Consider the following 17,241-nt stretch of genomic DNA (forward strand, 5'->3'; position numbering starts at 1 on the left):
ATTGTCGTAATTGAATATTGTCATCTGCTAATCGTTTTACTTTGCGTTCTAAAACGTCAACATGTGACACTTTTCTTTTGGCTGATAATGATAATAATGATAATGATGATTGATCATCATTTATTTGTCGTTCGTCGTCATCATCATCATCATCAGAAGATGATAATGAAATATCTAAAGAAATGGATGTTGATTGATCAAGTCGTCTTTTTTTGTTGTGATAGAAAGAAATTGATGATGTTGTATTTTCTAACCACTCATCCACAAGCGTTCGTTTTAAAGATAATGATTCAGTCATAATATGGTATAATAAATAAAATATTGATTTTAAAAAAACTAGGATAATAAATAAAAAAAAAATGATAGAAAAGAAAGAAGAAGAAAAAAAAAAAGGAGGGAAAAGAAGAAAAAGAAAAAAGAAAAAAGGAAAAAGAGGAGAAGAGAGGAATGATGTGGATGGATTTCCTGACATGGAAATTCTCACCCTCTTTTGATTCTTTCTCTCTTTTTCAGTTGTCCACTAAGAGCGATTTTTTTTTATCATAAAATTATGACTCTTTATGAACAGTAGATTTTTCGAATCAAATTCACCTTTTTGGAATCAATGCTCCAATGGTCAACAGATTTCAACAAGCGCTTCATGCATTTTGATTGGCCGTAACCAATGACAAAGTAGAATAACGTGTCTGATTGGTGGAACTGATGAGACAAAATAAAAAAAGGTACTTATGACTTGGAAAAAGATTAGATTCGTCTAAACTGAGGTTTCATTTCCTTTTATTGATATACATCGATACATAGATAAAGAGTGTGTGTAAAATATACTAAATAATAATAATAATAAAAACATTACTACACAGGGAATATTCTCCAAAGGTATCAAATTAACTAGCTAAAAAAAAAGGAATCATTCACATAAAGGGGATAAGAATAATAAAAACAATAATAACAATAACAATAATAATAATAACAATAATAAAAATAATAATAAAAATAATAACAAAAAAACTAAATCTACAAGGCATACATATCGTTAGTTTGGTGAAGTTGTTGTTCAGGATGACCAGGAGTAGTCTTTTTCAAAGTTTGATAAGATTGGTCTTGTTGATGATGATACTGATTATAACTTTCTTCTGTTTTATTATCACCTCCCATATCACTATATCCATAATGATAGGTGCCATCCAATTCCATATCTTCAGAACCTTGATCAATCGGGACCCCATGAGCCTTGTATCTATTTGCGTTGACATGTCGAGCCGAATTATTAAATACAAAGATACCGTGCCATACATTCCATAGGTTCTTTGCCAATATCGCAAGAGTAAAGACTATCAATACCATGGCCACTACCGTTGTAAATGTCAAAAAACTTCGTGTGAATTCATAAGGATCACTACCAGCTGTTCGAGGAACCCAAATACGTGCTAATCGGTAACTAAAGTAACACAAAGATAAAACACCACCTAACATCACAAGCATCATCATATATCTGTTTTCCTTTTGTACAGATAATAAAGCCAAAGAGAGACCAATAGCACCAAGGACAAACACAAGTACTGTTTCTACTATTGTTTCATCGTATTCAAGTTTTTGTGAAGGAATCAATTGGGCAGCAAATGAAAATACAAAGTAAAAATCTAATTTCAACATTGTCATCAATAAACTGGTAGTGATCAGGGCATTTTTGATTCTATAATAATAATAATAATAAAAAAAGATCATGAGTAATTGATGATAATTGTTATTTATCGTAATTACTTGAGATCAGCGGAAAAATTTCGATAATTATCCCAAGCGAACTGTTTTCGTAATCTCCAAGCGAAATAAGATAAAGCCAAGAAGAATGAGGGAATCAAACCAATGATTGCATATTCCAAAGGACGCATTTTACCACGATAAAACACCAAAGCAGCTTCTTTTCCAAGTAAAGTATCAGGCCATGCAGGTTCAACAGGTTTCCAAGCACCATCACCACTAAAAATCATGATATTTTGTTTTAAAAAAATAATAATAAATGTCTATTTATCTCTTTTATATATATATCTTACCATCCTACAGATTCCAATATCATATGTTGTTGTAATTGAATACCACCATATCTAACAAAAAATAAAATCATCAGATGAGCTTCAATTGATATGAACAATAAAAAGAACTTTAATATAACTTACACTAAAAAAGAAGAAGATTCCACATCAACCCAGAATAGAATGATCCGTTAGTAAACAACATCATGCATACCTCCTTCTTTTTTTTTTTCCTTACCCACAACAAGTAATCCAAATGTCAATAGAGCGCACAATTGAGCTAAGCAAATAATAATAATGATAATAATAAAAAAAAAAAAAAAAAAGAAAAGAGTGAGATCAAACTACAATTATCCAATGACAATAAAAAAAAAGTCATCTTCTTACCAGTATTTCTTTGAATTAAAGCATCTATACATAAAATCACTTGAAATACCTGACTAGCAATAAATAGACCATGATAAATCAAATCAGATTCACTGACACCTATAATAATAAAGAAAGTAATATTTTAAATATAACATTTTATATTATAAAAAGGAACTTACCATTTCCAACTGGAGTCATTTGACAGTTGCCAACTAACTTCAAGTGATTCATTACGACAAAACCTTCAAGAATACAAATAAGTATACATTCCACTGATACTAGTCCAAGAGTTATGGCAAAATCTCGGTTTTTAAAGATGGACGAAAACTTGTTGTTAGTCGCCATAGTATATGTATTAAGAAATTGGTAAGAAGTGGGTAGGTGTCTTTCCTTTTTTTTTTTTTTTTTTAGTAAGAACGAATATACATAAAATAAATAAATAAATAAAAGAAGTCAACCAAACAAAAGTTGAAGGGGAAGTAAAGAGGAAGAGAAAAAAAAAAAGAGAGAGAGAGAGAAAAACTTCTTTTTTAGCCCACCCAAAGAACTTTGATCGCCATGTGTAACAAACAAAATGAAAGAAAAGAGGGCTGAGCCTCGTAATGCTCTTTGCATTTTTTTCCAAAAAGGAAATTCAACAAGCCTAATCCACGCAATCCCAATACAAAAGGATAAATAGAAAAAAAAAAAAAAAAAAAAAAGAGTAATGGTCTATATGTTTTATTTGAGTAAAAAAAAAAAAAAAAAAAAAAATAATATAATATAACAAAAGTAGTACAAAGATTTTCTTTTTTGTATTTCTATTCTAAGACAATTTCTATCTTTTACACCAATAAAGTCTATCGAGGATATCCACTGTCATGACTGACATCTGAGTAACCATCCACTAATGATATTTGATGATGATGATGTTGCTGATGTTCCTGATCTTTTATTGATGATTCTTCGTTTCCTTGTTGTTGTCCTACCTCATCGGGCTTTTGAGAGTAACACATACTGGGATCATTTTGTGGATCTATAAAACCACCTTGTTGCTCATAACCATAATAATCAGTTTCATGTCTTCTACTACTAAGTCTTCCTGTTGTTGCACCTGCCGCTGTTGCTGCTGCTAAACTTGGAGATCCTGGTCCAGATGTTGTTGTCAAGGTAGTACCATCATCATAATAATGATCGTATCCATCATAGTTTTGTTGTTGTTGTTGTTGAGGATCTAACATCATCATTGGAGATGCCCAAGTTTGAAGAGGTGATGATGTTTGTGGTGGTGGACCAGTACGTTGATGTTGAAATGATGTGGATGGATCACGTAAACTAGTTTTTTTTGTCCATGCTGTTTCTCCACCATGTACATCAGATTCATATTGATAAAATGATGGTGTTGATCCTTGTGCTGATACTGGGAAACCTGTTGATGCTGCTGATCGCATTCCACTTCCATTATCGTAGGTTGTGTCTTCAAATGCTTGTTGATTCCTTTTCGATTGTTCATTGCGTTTTCGTCGTCGAAGGAAGAAAAAGATGATTGCACCTACAAAATAATAATAATGTCAGATCATACTTGTATTTTTTTTTTTCATAAAAGCAATCCTTCTACTTACCAATCAATGCTACTCCAACAATTCCTCCAACAACGCCTCCTGCAATAGCTCCAGAGTTCACTTGGTTTTCTGATCCATCTAAATCAATATAATAAATAGAATAATTATTTGTCAATAAATAAGTCGATAAATCGTCATCCTCTTTTTTTTTTTTTTTTTTTTGAACTTACCAATACCAGCAGTATCGGATGCTGTGTCTGATGCAAATGATGACGACGTAGGGGAGCTGACTGATGCTGCATCTGTTGTGGAAGAAGCAGAATTAGAATTAGTAGGTGATGAAGTATGTCGACGTGTACGAGAAGCGGTGTCGCTTGACGATGATGATGGTGATGATGACCGTGATGATGATGATGATGATGTGGTAGTGGTGGTAGGAATAGGAGGAGGTGTTGTAGTTGTAGGATCTTCACTAGATGATGATGTTGGTGGAGATTGATCTGATGTTGTTGTTGGTTCAGGTGGAGGTTGTACTGATGTTGTTGTAGGATCTGGTGAAGGTTGCTCTGATGTAGTTGTAGGTTCAGGTGAAGGTTGCTCTGATGTAGTTGTTGGTTCAGGTGGAGGTTGATCTGATGTTGTTGTTGGTTCAGGTGGAGGTTGATCTGACGTTGTTGTTGGTTCAGGTGGAGGTTGATCAGACGTTGTTGAATCTATTGGATGAACAGCATCTGAAGTAGATGATCCATCTGGATTGACAGCATCTGAGGTCGATGACGTATCTGATGTAATAGGATCATTGGTAGGTGAAGACATTGTAGTAGTAGGAGTAGGTGTTGGTCCTGAGTCTGAATCGGTTTGATGTATGGAGTTTGAAGTTGTTTGTTCTATAGAAGTAGTGGTAAAGTCTAGAGTTCTTGTAGTGGTAATTGAATCTTCGGAGGAAGGTGAATCAATGCTTTCGGATGATGATATATCTGGAAGTGAAGTTTCAGATTTGACTCGAGTAAAGAGAGGTGAAGTTTTAGCTGGATTTGTTGAAAAATGCGATCTTATGGATGTACTATAAATTATATAAATGATCACTTTATTATCCCCTAATTGGATAATTTTTTTTTTTACCTTTTAGATGAAATATCCATAGATATCTTATTAGGTCAATATATTTGTCTTTTTCTATGATTTCAACCTAAAATTCATAGACATAAAAATCAAAAACTGTCTAATCTTCGTATTACAAGAAAAATAAAAATGCTTACCTTTGGTAACACAATAAGGTCAATTCTTGGGAATAAAGGATAATCACTGGTAGATGATTTTTAGTGAATGATAATGATAAAGAGAGTAGAAGAAAGATGATGGAGTTTCACTAAAGATATATATATCGAATAATAATAATAATAATAATAAGGGAAAGAATAGATGAAAGAAAACAGAAAAAAAGAAACAAAAAGAAAACAATAAGAAAATTTTTTGAACCAAAAAAAAAAAAGCTGTATTGAATCTCAGGTCACTTTACCCAAAAAGAAAAAAAGGTTGCCCTGGTTTCACCCGCCAAAATCCGACTTTTTCGTCAATGGCTTTTATTCATAAAAGGAAATCCTCTATCGGCACAACTACTTCTTCCATATTCTTCTTTCTTTTGAGCTGTAAGGGGGAAAATGGAAACAAATAATATCATCATCATATCGTTCTAATATACTATAGATTACCTTAGTCTTTCTTACCAACCATGTGTTAGTTTTTTTTTATTGTTATTATTACTATTATTATGATTTATAAATCATAGATAGCATGTTCAAAGACTAGTAATAATTGGGATCGCGTGGAATATTCGGTCATTATTATCATCGATGTTCCTTTAATCTAGGCAATACGAAACAGAGTATTGCCCAAAAGGTCATAAAAAAGCGTTATTAAATTCACAGAGCATGAAATACGGGTAAATCCTTTGGCCGAGGGTCCATCAGCCAATCTTATTTCTTGATTGATCGACGGAATTGAAAATACGCAAGGGTTTTTCGCTCCACTTGGAAGTATAAATGTTCCATCTTATTTTTTTTCTTTCTTATTTCACTTTACTCTCTTTTTTTTTTTATTTTATTATTACTTTCTCATTGAACCAACAAACACTTCTCTTTTTTTTTAAGTTATTACTATGAAATATAAAGAAACACTTGACAAGATCATTCAATCAATGCCCAACCATGGCGAACTAGAAACTGCTGGCAAAGTGATAGCCATTGGTCTTGCCACCTACATTGTCACCAAGGTAATATAAATGACGAACGTGTAACTTATGTTTTTGGATTGTTTTTTAATATTGAAAAATATTATACTTCTCTTATTTATCAGAAACTATACGATGCTTATGCCGGTCCTCTCAGTGGGGTTCCCTCTACGTTTTATGCCAAATTCTTTACTATATCAAAAGGATCTTGGGACAAACCTGCTGGTACTTTGTAAGTGAAAGAGAAAAAAAAAAAAAGAGTTAGAAAATGACAAACGTGCGATTATTTACATATTTATTTCTAGGTATAAAAAATATTTGGCCTATAACGACAGATACGGTCCTGTAGCCAAGTTGGGACCTTCTTATTTATTGATCTCTGACAAGACTATGATCAAACAGGTGTTACAACAAGATGATTTGCAAAAAGGTGAAGTCTATGATATGCTTAAAAGTAAGTGGATCATATCAATTCAATTTTATAAATTTGACTATTTTTTTTTTTGGTGTATCACTTTGATCATATTCATCAACATAAATATTATTTATTTTATTTTCAAATTTAGGAAACGGAATTGATACTACTTTCACTACTAGAGATAAAGGAGTACACAAACATATACGACGATTGATATCACCTGCATTCTCTATCAAATATCTCAACTCTTTGGAAGATCATATGCATGACATGTTACAAAATTTATTGGACAAGGTATATAGTAAGGTGGGGGATCATCCTGAACAAGGTGCTGTTGTGGATATTTGGAAACTATGGCAACATCTTGCTCTTGATGTTATCGGAACTACTGCTTTTGGACAAACTTTTGATATGATTAAAAATGAATCTCATCCTGTTCCTGATGTCATTGCTGCAGAAATGCGTTGGTCTGGTTGGGTAAGTATAATCTACCTAAAATGAATTCATTATGTAATCTGTTGGTTTTTTATAGGTTGTCGCACATCCCTTTCTTACCAAGATGCTTACTTTCGGTCGACCTATCAAATCCAGACCCGTGATCACCGATGTAACCCAAAAAAAAAAAAAAAAACTCTTTCCCGATCTATATATATAACTAACTTCAATTTTTTTTTTAATAGTTCATGATGAAGACCATTGAAGCACGCATTAAAAGTGGTGAACGTCGTCATGATATTTTACAAATTCTATTGGACACAAAGCAAGCTGAAGATCCCAACGACAGATTTTCTGATACTCATATCATCACTGAAACAATTCTATTTTTGATTGCTGGTAATCATCATCATTATATCAACTGATGATTATATATATATATATATATATATGTTGACTCCTTTTTTTTTTTTTTTTTTTTTGCTAGGTTCAGAGACAACTTCGAATACTTTGGGTTTTGCCATGATTGAACTCCTTCGACATCCTCAAGCAATGAAGAAGCTTCGTGATGAAATCGACACTTTGGAATTTGTAAATCCAGAACGACAAATCTTCAATCATGAACAACTTAAGAATCTACCGTATTTGAATGCTGTGATCAATGAAACATTACGATTAGATGCAGTAGCAGCTGGTGGCCTTGAACGAAAAGCGGAAAGAGATGTGACTCTTGGTGGAACTCTGTTTGTTCCTAAAGGTACTTCAATAATATGTAATATTTATCATGCCCATTTGAATGAAAAATACTGGCCCAATGCTCGCTCCTTTGAACCTGAACGTTGGCTCCCTAATGATACTCCTGGTAGTGTGAAACCTGATTTGGACGCCTTTTATCCTTTCAGTATCGGAACTCGTAACTGTATTGGCAAGAATTTCGCTTTGATGGAAATGCGTCTGGCTCTTTCTACTGTGATCAAGCTGTTTGATATCATCGCTATCCCTGATGAAATGGAACAAGCTAATGACGTACGTCATTTTGTTACTTTGACTGTAGCTCAAAACAAGTTCAATGCTATCCTTCGTCCACGTCGTATCTGATCTATTGGCCATTTCAATTTTTATTTTCGTTATAGTTGTATTAAGTTAGATCTTTCTATGTTTATTTTATATTTATCTAATTTACTTTGAATAAAGAATATATTTTAATGTGAATAATGAATATTGAATATATATACATGATTTGTACAACTTTTTTTTTTTCATTTGAAAAGACCAGATCATCGGATTATGAAAACTGATACTAGGAGGAACGCACACTACAAACTATTTTTTTTTATATTTTGTATTTTTTTTCGGGGAATCGTCTTTTTCCTTTTCTTTTCTTTTTTTTATTATTCACCCATCATCACCTTGCATTATATCCACTATCATGTCCAATATTCGAATGGTAAAACAAAGAAACAGGGGATCAACTCTTTAAAAATATTGTCAAAATAAAATAATAGAAAAACGCGGATGATATTCACTCAGTCAAATGACATTTTTCCTTATTATAGCTCAATCAGAAAGAAGAAGCTGATTCCGAAGTGGAGGTATCTTGGGCTGATCAACAACAAATCAATGCATTCAGTAAACTCAATGCCAAGATTGATGATCTAGAGGATCAACATGTCAAACTCAAAGTAAAAAAGGGCAACAACCATTGGAACTACTTGGTACTGACCTTTTCTTTTTTTTTTTTTTATAGCAAGAAAAGGAATATTTGGATGATGTCGGTATGGAATTAGAACTGGCAGATGAAGATGAACCTGTAAGGCATAAAGTAGGTGATGCCTTTATACATATCCCAGTATCAGAAGCAGTGGAACGTGTGGAAAAGGATTCAGCAAAGATTGGTTTGCAACTGGAAGAAATTGAAAGTGATATTCGTAGTACTCAGGACAAGATGGCCGAACTCAAGACTTCTTTATACGCCAAATTTGGAAATGCTATCAACTTGGAAAAGGATTAATTTACTTTATTAGTTTATTTGGTTAATTCACTTTGTTTTGTTCCTCACAAGCACTTACATCTTTTACCACATTCATATTACTTTTTTTTTTTTTTTGTTCATATTTACAGTGTTCTCAAAGATTTTTGTCGGGTCACAAGAAAATAGTTTCGTGATATTATAAAATAAAAATATTGATCTTTCCCAAAATGGATTTTGCATTACCACTTTTTTCAGATATTGTTCTAGAGATGTCCGTAGAATATATCATTGATTGATGATTGATGTTGATGATACAACTATATTAATCATTCTCTTCTTTTTTTCTTTTCTTTTTGAAGTCTTCCCTTGATGTTTCCAATTCAAAGTGAATAATCAACCTTTAAACAGCAATTAGGAGGATGTATCTAATGCTTTTCTACAGGTAAGTTAAAATAAATATATAAAAAAAAAAATGAATATGTTGAGTAAATATACTATATTTTTTTTCCTGTTATTCATATCTTTCTATACAAAAATAAAGACATTATTCATCAAATTACATCTTTATTTAAATATAATATTTTTATTGATTTTTTTTTTTTAAAAAAAAAGAGAAATCTAAAGTGTAAAATATAATCAATAAATATTTAAATAGTACTAAATAATATGATATCCTAGTCTTTATCACCCAAACGACGTTCCAATTTGTCCAATTCCTGCAAAGCAACAGATTCGCTTTCATCAATGACTTGTTCCACACTGAGGACTTCGGGAATATAGTGCATCAACATGTTTTCAATACCATTCTTCAAAGTAATGACTGAACTTGAGCAACCACGGCAACTTCCTTTAAGTTTGAGCTTGACGACACCTTCTTCAAATCCACAGAATTCAATATCCCCACCGTCTTCCTGAATGGCAGGTCTGATCCTAGTGTCGAGTAATTCTTTAATCATTTGCACTTCTTCTGAATCGTCCGGGTGGATCGCCGTGTCACTAGCCAATAAGTCATCTTCATTGTACATGATGGGTTGACCAGATGCAAAATGATCCATGATCGCCGCATAAATGTCAGGCTTCATTAAGGACCATTCACTTTGGTTGTCCTTGCTGATCGTGATAAAGTCTGGGCCAAAAAATACACCTCCCACACCTTCGATTTGGAATAACGATTTGGCTAACGGGGACTTCATCGAACTACGGATATCAAGAAACTCGGCCGTTCCTTTGTCCAATACCTTTGTGCCAGGAATAAACTTGAGACTGTCATCATTGGGTGTTTGTTCAGTTTGAATAAACATAGTACGCACTAAAAAAAAATATTTATATATTTAACTAATGAATACATTTTTATAATTCTTTTTTTTTTCCTTATCGATTTCTTTATTTACCTTGATGGAAGCCAAGTGGTGAAACTCTTCGGAGCTGTGTTGATTGGTAACCCATGGAGGTTGTTTTAATGAGAGGTCGGCTCATGAGTGTTCGTTTTTGACAAGAAATAGACGAACGGAAAGCAATGCTGGCTGTTCTCAACATACCGGTTGTGAATCGACTGGCCATGTTGTCAATATAAGAGTAAGAATTAAAAAAAAAAAAAGGATAATGTAAGCAAAAGAGAAAAGTAAAAAAGTAATAAAAAGAAACAGGAAAAAGAACCCCGACTGCTTTGCACCTTAGGGTTATTCTCAAAAAAGTCATTTTTTAATCCTGTTGAGCCTGGTTTGTCATGGTTATCATTTTAGGTTCCCGCTTGTGACGTGAAAATTTCATTCGATGAGTACTAAATCTAAAACATGTTTGTGGGGTAATAGATGAGTGTATCCACGGTGGATCACGTTATCGTGATGCTGAAATAGATACTGTTATTATGGATTTCACTGATGGTATTAATATTGTTGTGCGAGGATTGTTCAGTGAATTATTGGGAATCAATTTTCTTTTTATGTGGAATCAATGTCAGGGAAACGTGATTGGTTCCTAAGTCATCTCATCAAAGAGAATATAAAGTACAGTCTTACTTGTAATATAAATGAGATAAAAGGGTATACAACTTTTTTTTTATTTATATATTTGATGCAGAAAATAAAATAATCGAAGAGATAAGAATAAAATAAAAGAATATTAAATGAATCTAGTTAATAAAAACAAGCCCAAGCATTTCCAAAGGAAGAAGAGGTCATCGATGGCAGTACCATGATGGAAGGAGCAGCAGTATGATGATTTGAAAAGTCCCAATAACACAATTCATTCCGCCTTGAACCATTGTCTCTGATTTCTACACAAGCAAATACATGAGCAGCATTCGGGCTGATTCTAATATCGGTAATAGAGGCTGTTGTAGTGGCTGGTAGAGGTGGTACTAAACGATAAACAAGTTTTCCCGTTTGTAAATCCCATACATCTATACATGATCTTGCAGCAGTAAATGTTGTCATATTGTTCGAGGATAAATTATAGTATCGAGATAGCTGATAAGGAGTTAGAGACAATGATGGAGGTGGTGCTAAAGCATATGTTGATATTGCTGTACTTGTTGATGATGATAATGATGATAACGATGATAATGATGATGATCCACTGTTGGTAGTATTTGAATAGGGTGATGATGATACTGTTGGTGTTGACGATGATGATGTATTTGGATAAATAGGGACTTGATTTCGATTAGATGGATTGATTTCACCTTTGGTCAATAAATAAAAAGGAGTCAAACATAAACGAGTAAAAGCTACATCTTGAGGTTCAGTTTTCAATTCATATACCAAGGAACCAGTCAATAAGGAGAAGATAAGGACAGGACCAGAAGTATCGGGTGCACATACAATCAAATGGCCATTCAATGCAATTTCACCTACACCTTGGAACCAATCATGTCGTTCTGATAAATAGGATGATATATCAATAGAACCCCGTTGTTCAGCATCATCTAAATCCCATACACGAATCATACTATCAGAGCCACCACTAATTACAACTACAATAAGGAAAGAAAATAAAAGAATCAATGGCAGGATAATCTTTTTTTTTAAAAAAAAAAAAAAGAAAAAAGAAAAAAGAAAAAGAAGAAAGAGAGAGAGAGATAGATATTACCTTGATCATTCATACTAACACATAATACACGACCACGATGACCTTGCCAAGTTCTTGCTACACAACGTTCAGGTTCATTCCAAAGAGAAACCGTACCGTCTAAACCACCAGTAACAATCCAAGGAGAAGCAGGGTGAGAATAATGACAAACTATACCGTGTAAAGCGTCATCTTCAAGATAAAAAGAAGATAGTGTAGGATCTTGGTCGAAAGAAGCATGGACAATCATTGCTTGTCGACCTTCAGTAGTACCTTTATACATTGGATTTGAGCGAACAATATGACCAGATTGAGCAACGGAAAGAGAAGTAAAAAAGTTGTATTCTTGAGTAGTACCAACAACTACACATGGTCGTCGTTTCTGTTGTCGAAGAGTATAATTCGTTAAAAAAGAAGTAGTACATTGACCAAGTGACCAATGCTTTGTAATACGATAAAGAGATTGCCAAAGAGTAGAAGGTTTTGCATAAGAAGATAACATGGCAGCATCAACCATTTGAGGATCTGGAAAATCAAGAGACCAGAAGCGGCGCCGTAAACCCTTTTGAAAATCCCGTTCACAACAAGGCGACCAAACTAAAGCATCATAATGATCTATTAAAGTTTGCCAATGTCGACATACTTGTTGACAAGTAGCCAAAGTAGAACCATCACAATAAGACAAGATGGATAATACAAGTTCAGATGGAATTAGCATAAAAAAAAAAAAAAAAAAAGACGGATAAGATAGTAAAAGGAAGAAGTTCAAAAAAAAAAAAAAAAAGATTCAAAAAAAAAATGAAATTAAGCATTTTTATTGGATGACAAGATAAACGGGGGGGAAAGGACTGATACAGCTTAATTTTTTATTTTTTTTGTTGCTTGGATTTCAAAATAAACTATACATAAAACTATAAATATATATATATCTATTTAACTATGATTTTTTTTGTGGACAACAAGGACTAGAACCACCTTCTTTCAATAATTTTTCACAACATTCCTTTAAAGCATTAAGAGAACTACGACATTTGGCTTCTTGATAGTCATTTCGTTGTAAACAGTCTTGAATAGCACAGGCTAAAAGCATAAAATAAACAATAAAGTGGTTATATTAAATAAGAAATATATGTTAAAATATTACCGAATTGTTGACAAGGAGGACTTTTTGCCTAAAAAAAAAAAAAAAAGAATTGATTCAAGTTCTGTTTTTATTCTTATTTGGGCAAGTTTTCATTACCTGCGGTGAAGACATCAAGCAATATCGCAAAAGAAAAAAAAAAAAAGTGGCAAAATTCCTCAATCACCTGAAAAAATATTTTGTGGGTCCAAGTGTGTTACATTTTGATGGATGAAATTGAATTTCCGGTATACTATAAGTATGTTTTCCTTTTTTTTAAACTTTTTTTTTTCTTTTCTTTTCCTTTTTTTTTTTTATTTTCAAAAGCTTTATTCTTTATGGCAGGTCTGGAAACAGTGATCGGTACTCATAACTTTGATGCTGAAAATGCTGACGAAATATCCTTTAGTATTGGTGAAGTCATTGTTGTATTAGAAAAAGACGAAGGTTATCAAGATGGTTGGTGGCAGGTAATTGATATAAAAACTATTAATATTAGACTTATATTAACCTTTTTATTTTTAGGGAAGAAATGCTCGAGGAGAAATTGGACTTTTCCCTATGAATTATACTACACCTAATATACCATCAACTTTGGATTCTTTGGAAAATAAGATCGATTCTTTAGAAACTGCTGTCTCACAAATGCATTTACCAACAAAAGGAAAAGAAATGTTACCAACTCCTTCAGCATCTAATTCTTCACGACAATCTAATCCTCCAATCCCTGTTTCTTCTTCTTCTTCTTCAGCTTCTTCTATACAACCTCCTTCAACTTCTTCTTCAAGTCATTTAGCCCCAGCTTCCTATCAAAAGAAATTATCAAGTAAATATGTTCATCAATCAGTGGCTACTTCTTTACAAAATCCTGAATTACAAACATGTTTACCTGAAGATTGGTCTGCAGAACAAGTTAGTATTTGGTTAGGATTGATGGGTTTTAGTGATATTGCTTCTACATTCCAAGGTAACATCAAAAATAAAAAAAGAAAGGGATGATATGCTCACAATTTATCGTTTATCTCATGAATAGATCAAGAAATCACTGGTGATATATTATTGGAATTAAATGTGGATTCACTCAAGGAATTGAATGTTTCAACTTTTGGAAAACGATTCAAAATATATAATGCTATCAAAGTTCTTGCAGATGAAAATATGACACGTAAAGAAATACCTGATAATAATGACAACAACAGTTTTCATCGACCATCTTCACCAATATCATCATCAGCTCATTCCATCATGTCAACATCAAGTAGATCAGCACCTCCTCCACCTTTACCACCTCCTACTTCTCACATTCCTTATGTTGATGATGACCTTGTATCTGATTATAGCTCTATTATTCGAAATTCTTCCTCCGCTAACAACGAACAATTGAAATCTCCTCAATCAACCTCCTCAATTTCATCTAGTCCTCCACTTTTGCCTGCTGATCCTCGTCGTATTTTTTCGTTGGACTCGGCGCGACCCCTGATGGTCAATTCTTCTTCTGTCAATAATTCACTTTCCAGATCAGCTACTCCTATCAACAGAACATTATCAACAACTGCATCATCGTCATCATCACCAACAAATACGCATTTAATCAATAGTGGTCATGATAAATTAATGGTAATTTAAAAAAAAAAAAAAAAAGAATTTGAAAATGAAAAATACTAATTATTGATATAAAATGAATCGGCGTGATTATTTCCCCCCTTTAGAATCAAATGACAAAGACAGGAAATAATCAGCTTGGTGCAACACAATGGCAATTAGCTTCTCCGAATAGTATCACCAGTCCTACTCAACATACTTCTGTTCTTTTATCAGACTCTACTTCTCTTAGTCGTTCATCCACCATGCCATCAACACATACTACTCAACAATATCATCATCAACAGCAAGAACAACAACAATCCTCTAATCATTCTTCTTTTCCTGGTGGTGGTAGATCGTAAGTCATTAATATAATGATAAAGGTTCTTGGTTGACTTTTTTTTTTTTTTGGTTAGACGTTACAATTTTGTACGGAACTCATTCTTATCACCGGTCAAACCGCAATCAGCACTTCCTGTAGCCTCTCGTGCATCTATGGATGGTATTGCTCAACGACTAGGGAATAACAGAGAAAATGTATTACCAGATATGGAGGGTTGGTTACACAAGCAAGGAGACAAGTACAAGACTTGGAATAAGCGGTGGTTTGTGCTTAAGGGATCTAATCTTTTTTACTTTAAAAGTCCAAAGGTAAACTAAACAGTTATCGTAAACTAAACAAGTTATCCTTAAAGCTTTATTTATTTACACACATCTCTTTTTTTTTTCTCTTTAAAAAAAATAGGATATACGAATGAAAGGAATCATCAATTTAAGGGGATATCGAATCATCACAGACGAAACAATCTATGCTGGCAAATTCTGTTTTAGAGCGCAACATGAACGGGAACGAACATTTTACTTTTATACTGATACTGAATCAAGTATGAAAGAATGGGTGAAGACATTAATCAAGGCCACTATTACTCGCGACTTTACAGGTAAGGTGGAAAAAAAAAAGAAGGCTTAAAAAAACTTGTTTCTCTAATACTTTTTTTTTATTATTGTTATTATTTGAATGTAATGAAATAGCACCAGTAATGTCTTCAAGTACTATTCCAACTGTTTCTTTAGATGCTGCAAGGCGTATGAAACCTCGACCACCATCAATGATTTATGGAAAAGACACTGACAGCGAACGACCCATATCTCCTTCACTTTATGATTCTCGACCTTTCTCATTGACATACAAAGATCAGGCAGAACCCATTATGCGAATGTCCATGTCCGATGAAACTCACAACCTATTTCCATTAAACAATCAAACTCAAGAATCAGGACTTGTCAGGAAAGAACCGTCAGAATCCGCAACACAATCCTCTCATACGGAACATAAATCTGTAAATCAAGATTCAGGTTTTACATCAAATACTCTCAAACTATCTCAACATCAACAACAACAAAAAGAAGAAAGAAATAATCATCCATCAGCAGCCAACTTATTTTATCATGAAGAAGATGAAGATTTGATTGATCCTCACCAACGAACTCCACATAACAACATATCTTCCGATAAAAGCATTGATCTTTCATCGCCTACTGAACATTATCGTAATCATTCATCTTCAAATGATAATATGGGAATCAACAAAACAGAAGAGTTCCATTCAGCCATTTCTTCTACCCCTTTGACAGCACCTTCACCCAAACAACAGTTATTACTTCACGATCGTATTGATGAACAAGAGGAAGAAGATGAACAGCAAATTGAAGTCGAGCAAGCATCATGGCATTGGGATCCTGCTGATTATGTGGATTGGATGAATCGACATATGGATCAACGAAAGATTGCACATGTAACAGAATTACGTACAGGTGAATCTTTAGTAGAATTATTAGAAGCTATCAGTGGCAAAGAAGTACGGCGACCTTCAACTACGGCCCGTGTAGGTACCAGTCCATTAACCAGTATGCAAATGCTTGACAATATCGTAGCGGCTTTCAAATTTATGGGTCGTGAAGGTGTAGTGGTAGATGGTAGATACAATATCAAAGGTAATATGAAATATATATAGTGACGTAAAATTAAAACCTTTTTTATTTTATTACCTTGCGTTATAGATATCTTTAGCGGAAATGAAGTCAAGATTTTGGAAATGCTTCGTACTATCAAAGATTGGGCTGATCAATTACATCCTTCTACTGATAAAATGGCAAGTGGTGGGACTTTTGGTGAAGAGGAACAAGGCAAATTGAAGGCTCTGGATGAAGTTTGATCTTCTTTTTTTTTTCTGCACTTACTTTTTATTACACATTATCTCATACTTTACGTTATATTACTATTACTACATTATTATTATTATTATTATTATTATTACTATTATTACATTTTCCTACTATTATTTACATCCTTACTATTCGTCTACATCAATCACATTCACATACACACATATAAAAATGCATACATGCACGTTTACTACCGTATATAATAAATGGATGTTCTTGTTCTTTGTACAAATGATATGAAGTGATT

At 33.3% G+C, this 17,241-nt stretch overlaps 7 protein-coding genes across 7 annotated transcripts; 3 read left to right on the plus strand and 4 right to left on the minus strand.

Annotated features, from left to right (window-relative positions):
* Positions 1 to 735: 735 nt before the first annotated feature.
* BX664DRAFT_324131 (uncharacterized protein) lies at positions 736 to 2,873 on the minus strand. The gene is made up of 5 exons (XM_051543772.1): positions 2,579 to 2,873; positions 2,418 to 2,516; positions 2,052 to 2,130; positions 1,762 to 1,977; positions 736 to 1,693 (listed from the first exon to the last, which is right to left on the minus strand). Exons 1-5 carry the CDS (start codon positions 2,742 to 2,744, stop codon positions 1,015 to 1,017), a joined length of 1,239 nt encoding a protein of 412 aa, XP_051402729.1. The 5' UTR covers positions 2,745 to 2,873; the 3' UTR covers positions 736 to 1,014.
* Positions 2,874 to 6,037: 3,164 nt separating this feature from the next.
* BX664DRAFT_382938 (cytochrome P450) lies at positions 6,038 to 8,121 on the plus strand (the record flags this gene model as incomplete). The annotated part of the gene is made up of 7 exons (XM_051549092.1): positions 6,038 to 6,212; positions 6,296 to 6,402; positions 6,476 to 6,624; positions 6,737 to 7,065; positions 7,121 to 7,195; positions 7,269 to 7,422; positions 7,511 to 8,121. Exons 1-7 carry the CDS (start codon positions 6,099 to 6,101, stop codon positions 8,119 to 8,121), a joined length of 1,539 nt encoding a protein of 512 aa, XP_051402730.1. The 5' UTR covers positions 6,038 to 6,098.
* Positions 8,122 to 8,416: 295 nt separating this feature from the next.
* BX664DRAFT_377821 (Prefoldin subunit-domain-containing protein) lies at positions 8,417 to 9,197 on the plus strand (the record flags this gene model as incomplete). The annotated part of the gene is made up of 4 exons (XM_051548794.1): positions 8,417 to 8,470; positions 8,580 to 8,705; positions 8,771 to 8,942; positions 9,145 to 9,197. Exons 1-4 carry the CDS (start codon positions 8,453 to 8,455, stop codon positions 9,195 to 9,197), a joined length of 369 nt encoding a protein of 122 aa, XP_051402731.1. The 5' UTR covers positions 8,417 to 8,452.
* A 375-nt stretch (positions 9,198 to 9,572) lies between these two features.
* On the minus strand, positions 9,573 to 10,651 carry BX664DRAFT_377822 (scaffold protein Nfu/NifU N terminal-domain-containing protein). The gene is made up of 2 exons (XM_051548795.1): positions 10,387 to 10,651; positions 9,573 to 10,304 (listed from the first exon to the last, which is right to left on the minus strand). The coding sequence occupies exons 1-2, from the start codon at positions 10,553 to 10,555 to the stop codon at positions 9,670 to 9,672; spliced, it is 804 nt and encodes a 267-aa protein (XP_051402732.1). The 5' UTR covers positions 10,556 to 10,651; the 3' UTR covers positions 9,573 to 9,669.
* Positions 10,652 to 11,035: 384 nt separating this feature from the next.
* Positions 11,036 to 12,782, minus strand: BX664DRAFT_274574 (WD40-repeat-containing domain protein; the record flags this gene model as incomplete). The annotated part of the gene is made up of 2 exons (XM_051541250.1): positions 11,036 to 11,969; positions 12,086 to 12,782. 2 exons carry the CDS (start codon positions 12,780 to 12,782, stop codon positions 11,131 to 11,133), a joined length of 1,536 nt encoding a protein of 511 aa, XP_051402733.1. The 3' UTR covers positions 11,036 to 11,130.
* Positions 12,783 to 12,886: 104 nt separating this feature from the next.
* BX664DRAFT_324139 (uncharacterized protein) lies at positions 12,887 to 13,344 on the minus strand. The gene is made up of 3 exons (XM_051543773.1): positions 13,305 to 13,344; positions 13,209 to 13,236; positions 12,887 to 13,144 (listed from the first exon to the last, which is right to left on the minus strand). Exons 1-3 carry the CDS (start codon positions 13,317 to 13,319, stop codon positions 13,002 to 13,004), a joined length of 186 nt encoding a protein of 61 aa, XP_051402734.1. The 5' UTR covers positions 13,320 to 13,344; the 3' UTR covers positions 12,887 to 13,001.
* Positions 13,345 to 13,522: 178 nt separating this feature from the next.
* Positions 13,523 to 16,984, plus strand: BX664DRAFT_258357 (uncharacterized protein; the record flags this gene model as incomplete). The annotated part of the gene is made up of 11 exons (XM_051540547.1): positions 13,523 to 13,654; positions 13,710 to 13,820; positions 14,001 to 14,151; positions 14,218 to 14,349; positions 14,452 to 14,781; positions 15,250 to 15,419; positions 15,514 to 15,709; positions 15,801 to 16,065; positions 16,183 to 16,319; positions 16,482 to 16,763; positions 16,830 to 16,984. 11 exons carry the CDS (start codon positions 13,523 to 13,525, stop codon positions 16,982 to 16,984), a joined length of 2,061 nt encoding a protein of 686 aa, XP_051402735.1.
* Positions 16,985 to 17,241: the final 257 nt, after the last annotated feature.

Source organism: Halteromyces radiatus, assembly GCF_025201355.1.
Source record: "Halteromyces radiatus strain CBS 162.75 chromosome Unknown BX664scaffold_2, whole genome shotgun sequence".
Classification (NCBI taxonomy): domain Eukaryota; kingdom Fungi; phylum Mucoromycota; class Mucoromycetes; order Mucorales; family Cunninghamellaceae; genus Halteromyces; species Halteromyces radiatus.

Excerpts from the sequence above, each read along its gene's own strand:
- BX664DRAFT_324131 (XM_051543772.1), bottom strand. The coding sequence starts at position 2,744 with ATGGCGACTAACAACAAGTTTTCGTCCATCTTTAAAAACCGAGATTTT. Across the intron at positions 1,978-2,051 it reads ATATTGGAATCTGTAGGATG|TGGTGATGGTGCTTGGAAAC; the intron begins GTAAGATATATA and ends CATGATTTTTAG. Across the intron at positions 1,694-1,761 it reads AATTTTTCCGCTGATCTCAA|AATCAAAAATGCCCTGATCA; the intron begins GTAATTACGATA and ends TTATTATTATAG.
- BX664DRAFT_377822 (XM_051548795.1), bottom strand. The coding sequence starts at position 10,555 with ATGGCCAGTCGATTCACAACCGGTATGTTGAGAACAGCCAGCATTGCT. Across the intron at positions 10,305-10,386 it reads ACCACTTGGCTTCCATCAAG|TGCGTACTATGTTTATTCAA; the intron begins GTAAATAAAGAA and ends ATTTTTTTTTAG.
- BX664DRAFT_324139 (XM_051543773.1), bottom strand. Across the intron at positions 13,145-13,208 it reads TCCTCCTTGTCAACAATTCG|CCTGTGCTATTCAAGACTGT; the intron begins GTAATATTTTAA and ends TTATGCTTTTAG.